Source organism: Mercenaria mercenaria, chromosome 8, assembly GCF_021730395.1.
Source record: "Mercenaria mercenaria strain notata chromosome 8, MADL_Memer_1, whole genome shotgun sequence".
NCBI lineage: Eukaryota > Metazoa > Mollusca > Bivalvia > Venerida > Veneridae > Mercenaria > Mercenaria mercenaria.
Window position 1 is genome coordinate 27329860 of NC_069368.1, and position 18818 is coordinate 27348677.

Sequence of the window (18818 nt, forward strand, 5' to 3'; positions counted from 1 at the left end):
CGGTTCTGCGATCCGTAGATCTACCTTCTCCCTGGACGGGTTTGTTTCATCTGTAATTGAAACAGTTTATAACTTAACAACTAGTAAAATAGTTAAAACATAATGTCATATCAACGAGTTCCATGTGTCCGTTACCATGGCAATTAACCTTACGACAACCACAGCTGCTGTGGTCGTGTATTGTTTGGATTACCTCCCTTTATGGTTCTGAATTAATGTGCAAATTTAAAAGTAGTTTTTTTTTCTAATTATATAATTATGCACACTCTCTTTCTGTAGGGCTACTTTATCTTTTTTAACATAAAATTAAAAACCTTTGATTTTCATTCTATCTTTTGATTTCAACAAATCTTTATTATAGAAGCTATTTAGTCCCTTTTTATTCCAATCGTATATTTCTTAGAAACTTAATCAGCATGCAGCTCCTTAAGCCAGTATAAATCAAAATAAGATGTAGTTACAGGGATATTATCAAATCCAAGTGATCGAAACTGTTACTTCGACAAAAAGCAAACTCAGTGTTTTTGAAGCTTATTAATTTGAGCCGTATCAGGAGAAAACAAACATAGTGCATTTGCGACCGGCATGGATCCAGATCAGCCTGCGCATCCGCGCAGTCTGGTCAGGATCCATACTGTTCGCTAACGGTTTCTCTAATAGGCTTTAAAAGCGAACAGCATGGATCCTGACCAGACTTCGCGGATGCTTGTCGCAAATGCACTATGTTTGTTTTCTCCTGATACGGCTCATTTAATATAGTCTCAATATTTTGTTCCATATGTAAATCTACCTCGAATATATATAACTTAAATATTTTAATATGTTATTTGAATGCTTTAAATAAATATATAATAGGTTCTTATTTATGTAAATATGCGCTCTGTTTTGTAATGAAGGACAAACATACAATGTTTTAGTTTTAGATTTTAATTAAGATAAAATATTGTTTAGGTCAAGATACGATCTTCATCTTGATCTAAAAGTTGATTCTTTGCTAGAGATAGGATTATTAAAATGTCAACTGCAAAAAAAAACAAAAAACAATAATCTTTTAATTTGCATGATCATCGTCACATGAACTGGCTATATAAACAAGTACAAAAATATGTTTTCTAAAACTGGCAAAAATAGTGCAACAAATCCTACTTTTCAAGTAGGCTATCATCAAAAACGTATCAATTTACGTATGAGTAATGATTTTCTTTTATCAGGTACTGATCAATGAATCCGTTTTTAGCCGATAAGTTCATTTTGTATCGACCACATTTTGCGCTGTTGAAAATGGTCAAATTCAATAATATTACTGAAATAAACAGGTACTGCAGCATCTATTTTGTCCTTTCTGTACTAAGTTGATGCAATCATAGCATATCAAAGCCAGATGAACAACAAATGCGAGAATACTGCTAGATCAGTAATTTTTGCCATTATCTACATGTCTATCAGATTATAAAATTAGACGTGCATCTTTTCGCTTATGTTGTTTATTTACAAACGATATATGTAGAATTCTTTGTAAACTGTTATTTCAAACAGAAGCGAATATACGTGGTCCTCACCTTCTTAGATGATTGTTCTTCAATATCCAAAGTTTGAAGAAATTCTATTATTGGAAAAAATTTCGCCCATCCCATAAACTGAGACTCTGGCGTACACCTTTAAAGAGTGAAGTTTGGCGCCAGCAAACTAGTTTAAACACTCCAGTCCATGTAATTTATTTCCCAGTGACCGTTCCAAGGCGGAACCCTGCTTGTTCATGTATGTTTTTGTCGATTGTTACTTCAGTGTTTTTATTACTTTCGTTTGTATTCACGTGCTCATCTACCAAGCTATTTTGTACGTGTATACAATTGCACATACCCACATTTTGGCATGTTTCATTGTTGAGTGCTGTATGGCCGCCTGCATTCTTTGAATTGGGCGTTATCCTGTTGGACTATTGCCCCTTTTTAAGTATGATGTTGTGTGCGACCAACCAATCAATCACCTTATCTTAATCAAGGACATTTTGTGAATTACAGCTGCATTTTGAAAGATCAGAAATAAACTTGACATGATTCTTAAAGGTCTCTGAGAGTGGTAGAACCTTCTCGTAGTTGTGAAACTTCTTGAATAATGTCAATTTTATGAATTCTTCCCATTTTGAAAATTGGACAAAATAGCTTTTATGAAAATTAAAGAGATTATACAAACGTGTATGAAACTATTGGTTTAATGAAATCTAAGATATCCACAACACTTACTACCAATATTCAAAAAATGAATTCAAGGCAGAATTGAAATAAAACAATAGTTTCGAAAAATGACTGAAAGTTTACAAATTACCGAATCAAAATAAATTAAAAACGAATCAAGATGTTTTAAAAGATAATGTTCCTAAAAGAACTCTTGGAGTTTGTAAGAATGGTGTGCAATATCAATGGTGTAGTTTTATACATAAAGATAAATCCAGAAAGTCTGCTACGGAAAATATGGTTCAAACAGTATGTATGATATTACGAAAGTAGTACCAGGATCCGGCTACAACTGGAGTCAAAATGTGTTTAAAAATGTTGAGAAAAATCTATAGAAAAGTAATTCGAAATGAATTGCGAACTATTTGCTGTTTATTATGGGTTCTACAAAATGTTCTACTTATAAAGTGTACCATCTTAACATACAGGGCCGTGTTCCTCACTTTTCATAAAAGTAAATTAGATTCTTAATTTATACAATATCGTATTATCACTCTTTTTATCAACTGAAGGCGCTAAGATAATTACCATTTACTTGACCATTTTATTACCCTTCCTGTTAGGACGTTAAGGTACTTAATATTTAATTGACAATTTTTATTACCCTTTGCACTAAGGCTTTCAGATTCTTAATATTTGTCAAACCATTGTATTGTCTTTTGCAATAATTTCAGGCTTTAAGATTCCTAACCTTTACTGGACGTTTTTATTATCCTTTTTATTAAGACGTTAAGATTCATATACTGGAGCATTTTTCCCTACTCTTTTTTATTAGATTAGACTTACTTATGCACTTTTTTGTTGATTCGACTAAAACTTTCCAGAGGCTTAGAATGAATAGTGATTTTAGGGCACAAATGTAAAGAAATGTTCTTCAACAACAGTACAGTTGTAAACGATTATACTGTTTTTGTTTAATTTCAAGTCTAATTCTGACTTTAAAAACAAAATAAAAAATATGTCAATTCTTTTTTCACCATGTTGCAATGCCTGGTAATTTGCTAGATATAACTGCGCTAGAATAGGTGATCGGATCGATTATCATGATATGATACCACCAGAAGACTATTTGCAGAAACGATTACTGATGTTGATCCATCTTTTTAATTGTACTTCTCTCTCATGACATTCAATGATTAAGCGAACTGTGTCTATAAAAACAGCTGTGTATGAACTAGTTAGGGATTGCTATACGAGACAGACAAACATTTGTGTCATGTTTTTGAATATAAGCTCATACAGTCACCAATAATTTGCTGGGTACGATGATGGTTAAAATAGACACGTCTTTTTCGTTGCCACATATATTGTTACGAACATAAAATACATTATTTCTGTGAAAGCTTTCTTTCGTTAAATGTTTTCTCATATATTTGTCAAAGGTTTGATTATTGGGTGCAATTAGTAGAAAGTATTATTGAATCTTTTGTTTGGATTACCTCCCTTTATAGCGCTGATCGTATATTTTGTTATTGTGTTGACTAACATAATTATGCTCTGAAAATTGCATATTGACAGTAGATAAATGAAATTAAGCTTACAATTATCCGTTATTTGTTTATACCAAAATCAATTAAAATAATTAGATTGACTGTGACGCTGAACAGTCCGATCAATTAGGAAACAAGAGGACAGGACAAAACGAACAAATAAAGGAACACAATGGGGCACCGCCTTGGAACGGTCAGTGGCAAAAACAACACTTGGGAGCTAAAACCGGTTTATGGTGCGCACCCAACCTCACTCTTACCCCCACCATGTTCCAAAGACACGGAACAGTGTAAATAAAAGCAATACCCTCCAGGTGAATCTCTAACACACGTAATGGAAACAAAAAGGCATGGCATGTAAAACATGCTAGTGTATAAATATATAAAAAGCAAACCTTTAGAACCAAAAACGTATGTACTCAATGCCTTTTCAGAAGACAGAGCAACAAGAGGAAACACCCTTAAGGTATACTTGGCATTGCTATTTGGTAACAATTAAAATTATGGACGTCATTTAAGCAAAACAAATTTTTATCCATTCTGTACCATCTCAAAAGTCTGCTTCGCTTAAAGTTTGTTTTCAGTTATAGTAAAAAGTAATTGTATTTGTTTCGTTTTATTGTGGCCTTTTCGGACAACAGTCACGTGATCTCTTTTACGAAAGAAAATTAATTTACATAAATACTATCAGATGTGTTTTGGTGATAAATTAAGTATCATTATTGTTTCAAATATTCCTATTACCATCCTTGAATTGTTCTGTAGACTGATTCAGAATTAAAATGATAGTGCCTTCTATTTCCAGAGAAATGAAGGAAAACCTTTGTCATAAAAACATTTTGAAAAGTGTGGGTAAGATATGATACATAACTTAATATACGGACCATATTTGTCACGTTTTTTACTAAGAACCTGAATTTCATAATTATACATGACCGTATTGGTCACTCATTTTTATTAACAATCTGAGACTTGTTATTAGTATACATGACCGTATTTATCATTCTAATGAAAAATCTGAGATACATGATTATCAAGCGCCATTTCATCACTCATTTTTTATTTAACAATCTGAGATTTATTATTATACAGGACCATTTTCATCACTCCTTTTAAATGAAAAAAAAATGAGATTTATAATTACACAGAATGGCATTCATTACTCTATTTTATAGTGAATCTAAGCTTTATTTGTATACAGGATAGTATTCATTTCTGTTTTTATAGTGAATTTGAGATTTATAATTATACAGACCATATTCTAAGACCCAGAGATTCATAATTATATAGGACCGTATTCATTAGACATTTAATACGCCCGTTTCTGATAAACGTATAATGTGATGACACGTGCGTGCGTCCGTCCGTCATAATTCGTGTCTAGAGTAGTACTATATAACCATTAAAGATATTGACTTTTAACTTGGTAGGTAATTCCGATGAAACAATGTGCAGAGCGCTTGAACCGGCTCTGAATTGAGCTAAAAAGTCAAAGCTTCCAATCATATTTTGTGTTCGGAACATAACTAAATAACCATGCAAATTATTGATTACAAACTTGGCGTGTAAGTAGGTGGCGATGAGACAATGCGCAGAGCACTTGAAACGGCTCTGTAGGTCAAAGGTCTGTGTCACAAATTGAGCTAAAAGATCAAAACTGCCAATCATATTTTATGCTCAGGACATAACTAAATAACAATGCAAGATACTGATTTCAAACTTGGCATGTAAGTAGATGGCGATGAGACATTGTGCAGAGCATATAAAGCAGATCTGTAGGTCAAAGGTCAATGTCACAAACTGACCTCAAATGTCAAATCTGCCCGTCATATTTTATGTCTGGAGCATAACATATTAATCATTCAAGATATTGCCTTCAAACTTAGCATGTAGATAGATAGTGATGAGACAATGTGCAGAGAACATGGACCTGTCTGTAGGTTAAGGTCAATATCACACATTGAACTCAAAGGTCAAACCTGTCCGTCATACTTAGTGTCCGGAGCTAACTAGTTAACCATTCAAGGTATTGATTTCAAACTTAGGATGTAGATAGGTAGTGATAAGGCGATGTGCAGAGTGCACGAAAAAGGATGGTAGGTCATATGTCAAGGCCAAGGTCACAGCAAGGTCAAATCTGCCCATCATATTTTGTGTCCAGAGCCTAACATATTAAATGTATTGCCTTGGAACTTGGAATATAAGCAGGGTGTGATGAGACGATGCGCAGACTGCAACAATCGCCATTACAACCCATACCCATTATACAAGACCGCTTATGCCACACTTGCTTTTTGAAAACTTAGATTTAGACTATAAAGAAGTAAATTATGTATTGTATAAACCTGACTGAACGTTAATAAAGATTAAATGTATTAAAAATTTAAAAGATGAATCTTCTCGCGTTTATGCCTAACGTACTATATAAAACAATTCTGATCACTTTTTAAGGTTTTATGTCTCAGACTGACATTGCAAGAAATGATAGATCTTCAATAATACATTCTAGCTTCTTGAGCGTAATGACTGCTCCAACCCACATTCATATAATTTCTGCACACCATTTTCTAATTACTGCCATAAACTATCATGATATTTTTCGATAAATCAAACAGCTTGAGGCACCATAAACGTTTTTCTGTTTGATTGCACTTATAAATGTGTCATTTAATGTCATAATATTGTTATTACTACAGTATATTATGTTTAATATTTCTTGTTTTATTTACATCAATATTAGGTTTAACAGCAACCAGCCTTTGTCCCTGTAAGTTATAGCTCTACTGTTTACCAAACCTTCTGTCGTGTATCCTGATTTATTTTGCATGATGGAACTGCGCCAAGAATTGCCACGAACGTTTGAACCGTACCCTGAAACTTATGAGCATAACAAACAAATGAAAGCTACATTGATCACACTCACAGTGAATATAATTATCAGAAAACAGGTTTGGTGATCTAGTTAGTCTTGAAATATTCGGGGTTTCTGTTGTTTAGAGTTTAAAGAAAAATGACTTCAAATCACATGCTTATAGCCGTTATGAACGGAGTCTCATAAAAAGCTCTTTCTAGCGTGCAAACTATTGCCTACCTTAGCTGTTTGCATTCAGTTACCGCAAACATGTTTGAATAACAGACTCAAACTTTGGTTTATCGTTTACCATGGTTTACGTTAGACACTAAACTGGACACAAAATAAAATTTGACAAAATTAAACAAAAGGATAATCGTCGTTCTAACTAACTTTTATAAAGTTTGTCCATGTTTGTTAGGATCAAAAGAATTGTGAGCCAAACACTTACAACACAATGATACATAAAAATCCATTTTTCAACAAGTTTTATAGCAGGATTTGGGTGGAAATTTATCAGAACTTTTCTGATATGTCATGTTTTGCCAGTGTTTTAACATGAATCGTTTCTCGCAAGTTTTATTACTTTCAAAATGAAAAGAAAAACAAACAAATCTTAAACCATTGGTGAACAGAGAGGGAGTTTGAGATATTTCGTAGCATACATGTCATTTATCAAGTCTTAAAACTTTTGAATAATGACTTAATATTTTATTCAGGCGCCATTTTGTTTAAATTGTGACAAAGAATTTTGCATAATTTGTGTATGAAGAATGCTTCTGATATGTGTCTATATCAAATAATCGCATGTGTTTGCAACACAGTCAATCCAGTTCTATTAGAAATATTGTTACTACATTCTCCCTATTTAAACTTTTTTTGTAAATAGAGATGAAAACGTCTTATCTCTCTTGTTCTATTCCCAATTTTATGTATCGTAATTATTACATGCTGTTGTAACGATATTCGAGGTAAAGCTCATGCAAAACCAATGTCCTTTTCATAATTATTATATATTTACATCTAAGAATGTGGATTACCTTGCTATTCCAAATATCTCGTTGAACAAAACAGCATTAAGTTGTGGCTGCCTCTTCTAGAAAATTCAGAATAGCATAAGGCCCATGTACAGCAGTAAGAACAATTTAAATAACACTTTAACAGATATGTCCTATCTATCTCCTGGCAGTTTTGGGCACATGGGAAGGCAAAGGAAGACATACGAAAGAACAGCATCATGATTTGTACTGACTGTATATCGCAATTTTCGTTGATTCTAATTTCGCTATGACAAAAGCAATTTTTAGAAAAAAATGAAAAGAATTTTAATTATTTAAAAGAGTCCGGTCTAAATGTTTCAAACTAGGAAAACGGTGTTGATTCGTGTACCTGAAAACAAGGAGGAAATAACTGTAAAAATTATACATAATTGTCGAAAGATAATACATAATGATATTTCTTGGTAACTAACTAGCTGCAATGTTTTAAACACTCATATTTTTGTCAGAATTATTTATTTATTTATGCTGTAATGGTCTTTTTGCAATATCGTGAATAAATTACACATATATTTTGATGAAAAACTAAATTGTTAAACTTCGCTTGCATCCTATATACAACAAGCCATTTTATTTAATATGTTAAATGTATTTCTTAGCTTATATATTTGTAAGATTCTTACTTATCAATACAGTTTGAATAACCAAAACATGTCTAGGAAAGAAATGCATTCTTACATAACAAACTTTATGAAGTAACAAGGTAACATCCAATTTACAAAAAGGTATGTGCTTATTAACAAATACATAAAATACTAACATATATGGTAACAACAAAACTAAATGAAACATGCTGCTTCCAAAACTAGGTTACCGATCTCTTTTTCTTCTTCTTTTCTTTTTGGCACGTGTTACCTCTTTGAAACAGTTGTTCTGGACTTGTGCCACAAAAAATGTATTTATTTATCTTCTATTGCTAACTTAGGTAAAACTACCTTTTCAGTTGTTTGGATAACACCATTTTTTCGCTCGCTCGATATAAAAACGTTGCAGTAAAAGATCGATAATCATAATAAAGTACAATCAGCAGGATATTTCTAGAACTGATTAATAATGTTGGGCCTATTTGATATTTCACAAGCTATATTTGTACTTTTTCTCAAATGACACGCTGTTGTTAAGCGAACTGTGTCCATAAAAACAGCTGTATGTGAAGGGGGATGGAGTGGTTATCCGAGACTGATAAATACTCGTGTCATGTAATAAAATATAAACTCATTGTTCATCTTTGTATGTACGTACTTCATATGTTTTTTAATAGCTAAGACAAATGATTCAGTCAAACATCTTTTCGTGAAAACAAATATTTTTCAATCAGATGATATTGATTTTCTGAAGTATTCGAGTAAGGGGTCATATAACTTCAAAATGGTGTTTTCCAGATCCAAACGACTCTTAAGTATATTTGAATCAAAGTACTGATAGTACAGTACCAAAAGTACTGATAGTACAGTACTGATGGAAGGTGATTTATGTTTAGTACGTGTATGAAAAGAATCCATTCCAAACATTGCACAGGCGCTAACCGCGCTTTCTTAGTTAGAAAACCAATACAAATAGGATTTGATTCGGCTAACCATATCATCAATATGATAGTGCGATTTGGTGATTTACACAGTTATGCATTCCAACCCCCTGTAAAGTCAAAGGCATGCATCCGGTAGTCATTCGTTGTAAGTTACTGCGCCATTGGTATATATTTAAAGTGTGTTGAACTATTTTTTTACGGGGAATGAGTACTTGTAAGTTTGTGATCAAGTCCACGGCTGCCTCAAAGGTGTTGATAAAGTAGGCCAAATTTTCCGGTCTGTAACGATAATGACGTCAGAGATGGTAAATTATTGCGCATTAACCTACATTGTAGGTACTAAATATTTGTGAGACAGTCTATTCCTGATAAATTCTGCGCAGTTACATAGAGAATGTGATTTTAATAAATCATGAGAAAGCTTCACCTGATGTTGTAAAATGTTTGGCTGCACCTTGCCATTAATTTATGAACTCATGAAGAGACCTTACTCCTAAAAGATGTGCCATCAATGATATTTTCATTTCAAGTAAGAGTTTTAAGAAGAAAAGTTTGAAAAATGTGCTAAAATTACATGAAGCATAAATACTTTATTTGATCTTATGGGTACTCTTATAAGGAAAATTTCAAAAAACGTTTAATGAAATATCAGTGTATGCTATTAAATGATTAATAATGATTATTGTTCCTTCTTTTGAGAAAGAACACTTAGAATTGATAAGTCACACTTGACTGAGCAACTGATCACGAGAACTGTTGTCATTACAAACTGACCAATCAAACTCCGTGACCTTAGAAATGACGTTAAAATTATTCTTTCCATATTGAGGTGACTCTCTGGCTGAACGCGCTCCGCGGATTACATATTACTAAACCCGAGGATGGAAAAGTGGTATTGTTAAACTTGAAACGAAAACATTTGTAAATTGTTTCTAAAAATGACCACAAAACTTCTGATGTGCTTTGGCCTATGTTATATAGTTATATGGTAAACATTTTCGTATAAGCAACATAGTTCGTGCACATAATCGATGTAAGACGTAATGTATGTGTTGTAGATACATATATTATGTAGAAATAATATTCTAATATAAGAGGTTGCACGCATGCGGAATACTTTTTAGTAATTTCTCGAGCGCATGTCTTGTATTGCCTACCGCAGAGACCTGAGACCTTTAGCCAACATGACAACCCCAGATATTTTACAGCACTAAGCAGTGTTTATCAACAATTTATTTTACTCGCTTTTATACATTTCACAGATTTGGAATGACTGTAACTTAAGATGGAACGCAACTGAGACGGGTATAAAGAACATGGTGGTTCCGTTTAAAAATATCTGGGTGCCTGATATCACGCTATATGACAAGTAAGTAAAAGTTTACTTTACTATAATAGCCGTTTGATTTTCACATTTTCAATCATTTTGGAATCAGCCATACAAAACGTTTGGAATGAAAAAAAAAACTTTTCACGCGTAGTAGCGTCTGTTTATATCCCTAAATTAGAAATCTCGAATCACTATATTTCTAGGATTAAAAAAAATAGCATATTGTGCGTAAATATGATTTTAAAGAGGAAATTAGTTAAATAACATATTGATAATATCGGTTTATTAGAATGTCACAACTGACTGAATTTTCCACAATTTCCTTGTAAAACGACCCATAAAGTAGAGAACTATAAAAAAGGCATTGTATGTTATTGTTCTTTTAATCACATAAAGTGCACAGAATGAACTCGGTGGATTGCCTGATTTTCGACCAGACGTGTATCCGGATGGTACAGTCTACTACAATTTTCCAAGCGTGATCAAAAGTCTGTGTAAAGTTGACGTCACATATTTCCCATTTGATACTCAACAATGTATGTACTTTTTAAATTAAAATATATATCTTTTTAGAAAATGTTTATTCATATATAAATATTAGAACATAAAGTTTATGTATTTCGATAGGTATTCTTTAAGAATAAATCTACGTGTCATATATGAATATGTATATTTTTGTAAGAGGTTTATGTATTGCTCCGCAAAAACTTAACGTGCAGAAACAACGCTACCCTTGTAACAAATACTGGAAGTAAAGTCTACTTCATGTAACAGTATAAGAGTTTTCGGCATATGTGTGAGCACTTTCTTTAAATTCTAAAATATAATAACCCATAACATGCGGTTTTTAGATGCTACTTGTTGTATACGTGTGTACATATACAGGTAAAATGAAGTTTGGTTCCTGGTCCTCACATGGTTTTGACGTCAACGTATCGGAGAGGGTACCAGCTGGCGATCCATCAATGTTTGTGGCCAATGGTGAATGGGAGCTTATTGGTGAGTTTATCGTTGTTCATTTGCATATCATTTGCATATCATATAAGTTAAAATTGCACGCTGTCTCTGTTCATATGTTTGTTTAAGTCGAGATAATTTATCATATGAGTTACGGTGGCAAGTTGTTTGAGCCAAGAAAATTCAGCTTGAACTTATATATTCTCCATATACACGAAATTTAGATATTACACAACATTATGTCTGTCAGCAAATAGTACTTTGAGAAAAATTGCAATTTGATCGAATCGTAAGTCTACAATAATTGTTATATTATATACTTAAAATGTCGTATGAAAACATTATGTTGACGTCTTGCAGTAACAGTAAGCAAGTCAATATTAATGTTATTGGTCTTGAATATAACACTTTGAAATTAAAAAAATCAATCTGACTAGATATTACACATTATGTTCTATGTATTTTTATTATTGAATATTGACGTTATGGCAGTATGCGTAGACTCTTTAATACACATGATTTTCTTTCTTTTCTCTTTAAAGGACTTCCGTCGATCCGCCACGAAATTATGTACGCATGTTGTCCGCAACCGTATCCAGATGTAACATTTTTCATTCAGATCAGGAGGAAGCCTCTGTTTTATTTACTTAACCTGATTTTCCCGTGCACACTTATATCAACTGTTGCCTTTCTTGGCTTCCTGTTGCCGCCAGATTCAGGGGAGAAAATCTCACTGGAGATAACTGTACTTCTCTCCCTTGCCGTCTTCTTGTTGGTAGTATCGGAAACAATGCCACCAGATTCCGAAACCTTCCCTTATATAGGTACCTATTTATAATTGAATTATTAAAAGCCAGTTATGTTTGGAAAGAACATAATTATGTTATCGTAAGCAACGATTTAATGGAATATGTAAAATATGGGAAATGCATTGTAACTGCTAAGTAATAATTTTCTTAGATCTTGCTTTAATACCATTACAATGTAACACAGATCAAACAATTTCTGATAGCACATCAATAATATTGCTTTTATTTTATTAAGCATACCAGCTATAATACTGCCTTTCACGTAAATTCAAGGCTATGGATGCCGCTTTTGATATTTGTAATATGAATGCTGAAAAAAGTTAATGTACAAATCATTAGTTTTGACGTTCAGCATATAAAAATATTTTCTTGTATTAAAATGTCTGATATTTATTTTTCGCAGCTTTTAGCCATTGAAATGTGATATTTTGTAGAAACAAGTTCAGCTATTTGATACATATGAACATGTATATTTATAGGTGTGTATTTTGCCTGTGCAATGCTCTTAGTCTCAATGTCCTGCCTGATGACAGTCACCGTCCTAAACCTACATTTCAAAGGCAACTTCGGTAAGAAAATGCCGAACTGGGTCCGCAAAGTCTTTCTACACTGCTTCGGGCGCATTCTTCATGTCAAGGTCACGGAGAAAGACGCAAGGACTGTACACGAACATCGCAATAATGCTGACGTATGTTTATTTATAATATACCTGTATAAATTCTGAAAAAAGTATGACTTGTATTTCTAAACTAAATTCGAACAGGCAAAAAACAAACATAAGTATCACACGGGGAATGCTTCGTTCCAAAAAAAAGCAGCCTCCCCAAAACGGACCTCACAGCACGCAGATGTGCACACTACCACCACACACACTCACATACAAAGCAAACAAACGAAGACAAACACATTGGGGCACCGCCTTGGAACGGTCAGTGGCAAAAGCACCACTTGGGTAACTTCACCTGTGATTCCCGCGCTAACGCGAGGACGATAATTAATACAACAACAATTCAGTTTACTTGTTCACATTTTGACAGACAAATATCAGTATTACTTTCACTTGAAACATCTATAAGTCGACTAAAATGCAGATACCAGGCCCCAATTTCACAAAAAAAGTAATTGCTTAGCTAAGTATGTTATTTGAAATGCTTAAGTTCGTTATCTCGTGCTTAAATAGAAATATCGTATTTGCGTGACTGAAATAAGTACTGCAGACAAATACTACTAACCATAGTTTAATTTAGCTATAAATACATTGGTATAGAAAAAAATCAACATTAAATAACAATAGCTTAAGCAATCGCATGATTTTAAACTAACAGACTTAACTATGTAATTACTTAATTTTTTTCGTGAAATTGGGGCCAGACTTTAAAGAAACGAAAATTTGTACAGATATTTCTGCGTATTTTTGTCCTATACGTTTTCCATTCTGCTCGCATTTTCTTTTGTTCTCTCTGATAATTTGTATGTACAAATAAGTCTTTTTTTATCATATTTTCAGTTCATATCTTATACGGTTATTTTAATGCATTTTAATAATATCATATTCGTGTGATGCTTAATTTTTCTCAATTTCTTAATCAGATATTTCTCTGTCGCTGTGGCACAAAGAAAATGATAAACAGTCAAATGACTCTAAATATTTTTGATGCAAAAATAAATAAAAAAGTAACTGTCTTTGCTTAGTTTCGTGCTCGCACGGCAAAGGTTCTGCTGAACATAATCTGTATGCTTTACATCTGAGCTAATTTTGTACTGGTATAAAAAGTATAAATATTTGCATTTAGACATTTCAAACAAATGCTAAATTCTCTGCGCTTTATTCAAATCTATTTTAGTTATATGTGTAGCTCATCGCATTGTCGTTGAGGAATACAATAGTATATTTTTGTCTATATTTATTAAGTTATCGTTCATTTTTCATGTTCTGGACAACTTTTCGTTTATTTGTATTTTTCAGGGAACTTCAGATTGTAATACTATACTGCGATTTCAAGCGTCGAAAAATATGTTTATTCATACTTATTCGATATCTCCATCATATATAAATATTCAATTCTTTTCTTCCTTGCCAATGAACCGCATTGGTAGCCTAGTGGTAGAGCGTCCGCTTCGAGAGTTGGCCGCGTCATACCAAAGACGTAAAAAATGGTACTAGCAGCTTCCTCGCTTGGCGCTCAGCATTAAGAGGATAGTGCTAGGTCTGGTCAGTCCGGTGTCAGTATAATGTGACTGGGTGGGATATCATGCCACGTGTCTACGGCGTGATATTTCAGTGAGGCAGCACTATAAAGTTGGGCATTGTGCTTACTGCTACAAGTAGACACCGTCGTTTATATGACTGAAAAAATGTTGAAAAAGACGTTAAACCCGAACACACACACACACACTCCTTGCTAATGATTTTTTGTTTGCGTTGTTTAGCTCAGGCAACAATATTTGAGTTGAACATGCTTTAGCGACTGCATGTATAGAGCAGACACCTGTCTTAAGTAGCCTGTCAGCTAACTGTTATAGCTGTAGCCTGTTTCCATTTTTACAAACATTTAACTACTGTTACAGCTATAGTCCGTTTTTATTTCTTACAAACATATAAATACTGTTACAGCTATAGCCGGCTTTTGTTTCTTTCTGGCACTTGAATATTGGGGCAGCTATGGCCAGTTTGTTTGTTTGTTACAAATATTTGAATATTGGTGTAACTATAGTTTGTTTTTGATTTCCTTCAGCGATTTCATGAAACGCATGAAAATGCTGGGTTTAATGTCCACCCGGAGGAATTCCGTACTGACTTGTCCAACCATGAAAACAACATAAACAAAATACTGAATGACCTTAACGAGACGAATGGAAAACAAGTAAATTTACCACCAGAGTTTGACTATGACACTTCAAATGAGCTCGTGAGAATCTTAAAGCAGCAACTGGATTGTCTGAATAGTATCAAAGCGCACATAGATGAGAAAAGGGAGCTGGAAGACACAATGGAGGATTGGAAGAAACTGGCACAGGTTGTGGACAGGATTTTCATGGTGTTGTTCTTCGCATTTCAGTGCATTACGACATTATTTATATTGCTGAGGATTTCTACAACAGACATTCCCATGGAAATTGAATAGATAAGGGGAAATCCAGGCGACGGAATGTTATATAAATGAACAAAGTGCATTGGTATTGTTCGGTTGATATATGTAAATAAATTAATAGTTGTTTTTTATTTAAATAGCATATATAACAGCAGTAAATGAAGGGGAACGTTTTGCTATTTCTTATTATGTAATGTTTGAAAGGAGCACATAATACGAGAGAGGACATATCGGAAATGAAAGTAGCCTTTGACAGTCAGGGAGACTAGTTTACAATAAGACTGGTACGTGTATTGACAGACTAATTGGTCTTTGATTCCTATGCTGGGATATGGAGTGAAATACGTATATAAGATACTGTAATTGCAGCAGAGTTCTTCGGTATATGTCGGTCTGGACATATTTTAAAAGTGCTACTCTAAGAGATATGGTTATCATTCACTATGTGCTAACGTTTACTTCACGTTTGTTTTCTAGTCCATATTTATAAGTGTTATCTTACACATTTAGGAAAGTCATGCAAGAAAGTGCCATATGTTGTTTTTTTCTGCATAATTTTATAATCTCTGTCAATTATATTATGTTAGATTCATGAATAGTGCACTGTGCAGTGCATACACTCCTCTTTAAAGCAAAAACAATATTTATAGGGATTGACTGTCATATTTGGAAACAAGTAATGTCAACACTCTTCGTTGTGTATATGTAAATTAATTGTGTTCAGCATTCTAAAATATCAGGTTATTGTAAAGTTACTCAGCGCCGCTATCATGTTACTCATTATAACAATTTTGATTACACTGAAATGACTGACGGTGGTGGTTTTAAATTACTATACAGATTTCATTCTACAGTCATTTTCTTATATTATTCTAAAGCTTATTCGTATATTTGTACCTTACATATGTACACACTCAGTATTTCGCAGGGAAATTAAAAATACATTTATGCAGTGTGAAAAGTAACCATTCTAACCAATGGAAATGTGTTTATCTATGGAGTTTACTAATTAACTAATTATGTAAATACTATAAAACTTGAAATTGGTCATACCACTGAATTTTATATTCACATAGTTACATTTTTTGCAAAATGTGTTTTTAAGTGATTTTTTCATGAACGCGCAATCACTATATAGCTGTTACTATAAACCTACCACACATTACTGTTTCTACACAAACATGTTAATATTATTTTTGCATAGATGCTGGAAGTTATTCTTTATATTTTCAAACATAATTTGGGTCAAATATATCTTTAAACATTTTAGGACTCGTACAGCATTTGTGTTTAATATATATTTGTCTAAACTATATTAAACTCTGTACAAACAAAGCTATATTGTAGATATGTATATAACAAAAGGGACATTAAAGCAGTACCCTGACTTGCAATAATGCATTAGATTGGGACCCATGCCTGTAAAAATATATGTTATTCAAATATGAATCAAATCAGTATCTAAATGACAACAGTTTTTTGACTACTATTCGACAAACACAGCAATTCCGCTCATTAGAGGTAAAGGAATGGGTAAATAATCCCAATAGAATATCATCTGCATTGTTATCACATGTATAATATGAATTAGATATTTTTAGATAAACAATAAATAGTATACAGTTGTACGAGTCATTATGGTATCGATCCCTCTACGGTAATATGCTATATACTGAATGAGGTGTAGTCTATCGAATTAAAAAATGTGTCCTTCCGGCACGTGCAAAGAGCGTCTGACTTCGGATTTTTTGGAAGAATACGCTTTTTTCTTGTGCCTAATAAGCCTCCACATAACTTGTCCGAACCGCAACGTCTTGCACATCAGTACAAATATGGGCAGAGTTGTTTTTATTCCTAAATCTACCTTTAAATTGATATTATAGTAAATCAATTCCTCTACGGTAACATGTGATATACCGAATGAGATATTTACTACCGAATTAAAAATGTGTCCTTCCGTGCTCTTTTCAAATCTTATGGGATGAGTTGAAGTCGAATCGATTCCCGATTGAGGCAGTGCCTTATTTCATATTATCCAAAACAATTCGAGAAAAAATTCCGATACACCAGACAGATTTGCCTGTTCATATTTCTCGTCTGCCACTTATGCCACAGAGAGTCCATTAATTCGACGCCGCCAGGAGGCGGTGTCGAGTATATGGGATACACTTTTATTTTGGACCCTGTAAAGATGGTAATGAATAGTTTCGGAATGATAAACTGAACACAGTGAATAGTTTGTAAAAGGACCTTCGATATTGCACGATAGATTTTAGTGAATAAAAAAAACGACAAAAAGAAAACGTAAGAAATGTATGTAATGCAATTTATTATGTGATATAAAACAATGTTATCTGTCTTTCCTCTCCTTATTTGTAGAGCAGAAAGTATTTTTTTATTTACAATTTCGTCAAAATGTTGATCCGATTTATTGATAAGGGAGGTTACTCTGTAAGTCAAGTTTTCTATTTCTGACCTTAGCATGACCTACTTACCTATCTAATTTTCTATAAAATAGATCACACCGCAGATATACCATACTGCAACGCGTGAATTGCGAACAAGGGAGCGTTCGTGCATTTTACAATAACCTTTCAGTAAACTTCGAAGAGAATATTAAAAAAATAAAAATACGGAAAAATTACACTTGCATAAAATTCCTTGAAAAAACGTATTAACAAATTAAATAAAGGAATCAATAAGCATATATATGTTAAATTATTTTTAATCTTTTGTCTTATTTTCTTTGTTGATTACAGTGATGTAATGTCAGAATGCGCACATTTTTGCAGATTCCTTTTACAGTTGTATATTTATATAATTGTTATGGTTACCTTAACTTTGAAGCATAGAGTTTCCCAATTGTGACCACATGTACAACTGGTCAGAATATTTCTAAATATTTTATAAACTCATCTGGATTCTAACCTTTGACTTTTTTTTTGGTTATGTGTCATATACATGTACTTATTGTTTACAGATATTCACTGTCAGCTAAGGTGTGCAATAAAGGGCCATCATTTGACTGAATTTGTCAATGACAAGTTAATACTTCTTTAAAATGTGGTTTGATCGAAATATCAAAAGCCATGGGACCATAACTTATCAAAGCATCAGTGACTTTTAAATAGATTTTCTTGTTGAATTTATATTTTCATTAATTTTATATGACTAGTCAATTGCTCTGGTTGTATTATATCTTTAAGTTATTACTTGTTTCTTTTTTTTTACTTTTATAGATAGTTTGTTTTTGTATCTGTCCATTCCTGTCTAACTTAAAAAAAGATTTTCATTAAAACATTTTCTACACTTTGGCAGTGGGTTATTATGCTTGCTAAATTTCTTGTAATATTAGATTTGAATCAAGTTTACCGTTGGTCAAAAAAAAATGAATTCTATGATATTCCAAAAGTATATAAGAAAGATTCATGACATTTGCTTTGTGAATAGGGACAATATAGAGATTATT

General features: G+C 33.0%; 1 protein-coding gene across 1 annotated transcript in view; it reads left to right on the forward strand.

Annotated features, from left to right (window-relative positions):
* Positions 1-16974, forward strand: part of LOC123566713 (neuronal acetylcholine receptor subunit alpha-9-like) — a 41410-nt gene extending 24436 nt beyond the window's left edge. Inside the window, exons 4-9 of the mRNA XM_053549085.1 lie at positions 10424-10530; positions 10888-11027; positions 11377-11490; positions 11991-12272; positions 12737-12945; positions 14993-16974. Coding sequence (XP_053405060.1) covers positions 10424-10530; positions 10888-11027; positions 11377-11490; positions 11991-12272; positions 12737-12945; positions 14993-15382 — 1242 coding nt within the window. The 3' untranslated portion in view covers positions 15383-16974. The remainder of the gene's footprint in view (positions 1-10423; positions 10531-10887; positions 11028-11376; positions 11491-11990; positions 12273-12736; positions 12946-14992) is intronic.
* The last annotated feature ends 1844 nt before the right edge of the window (positions 16975-18818 follow it).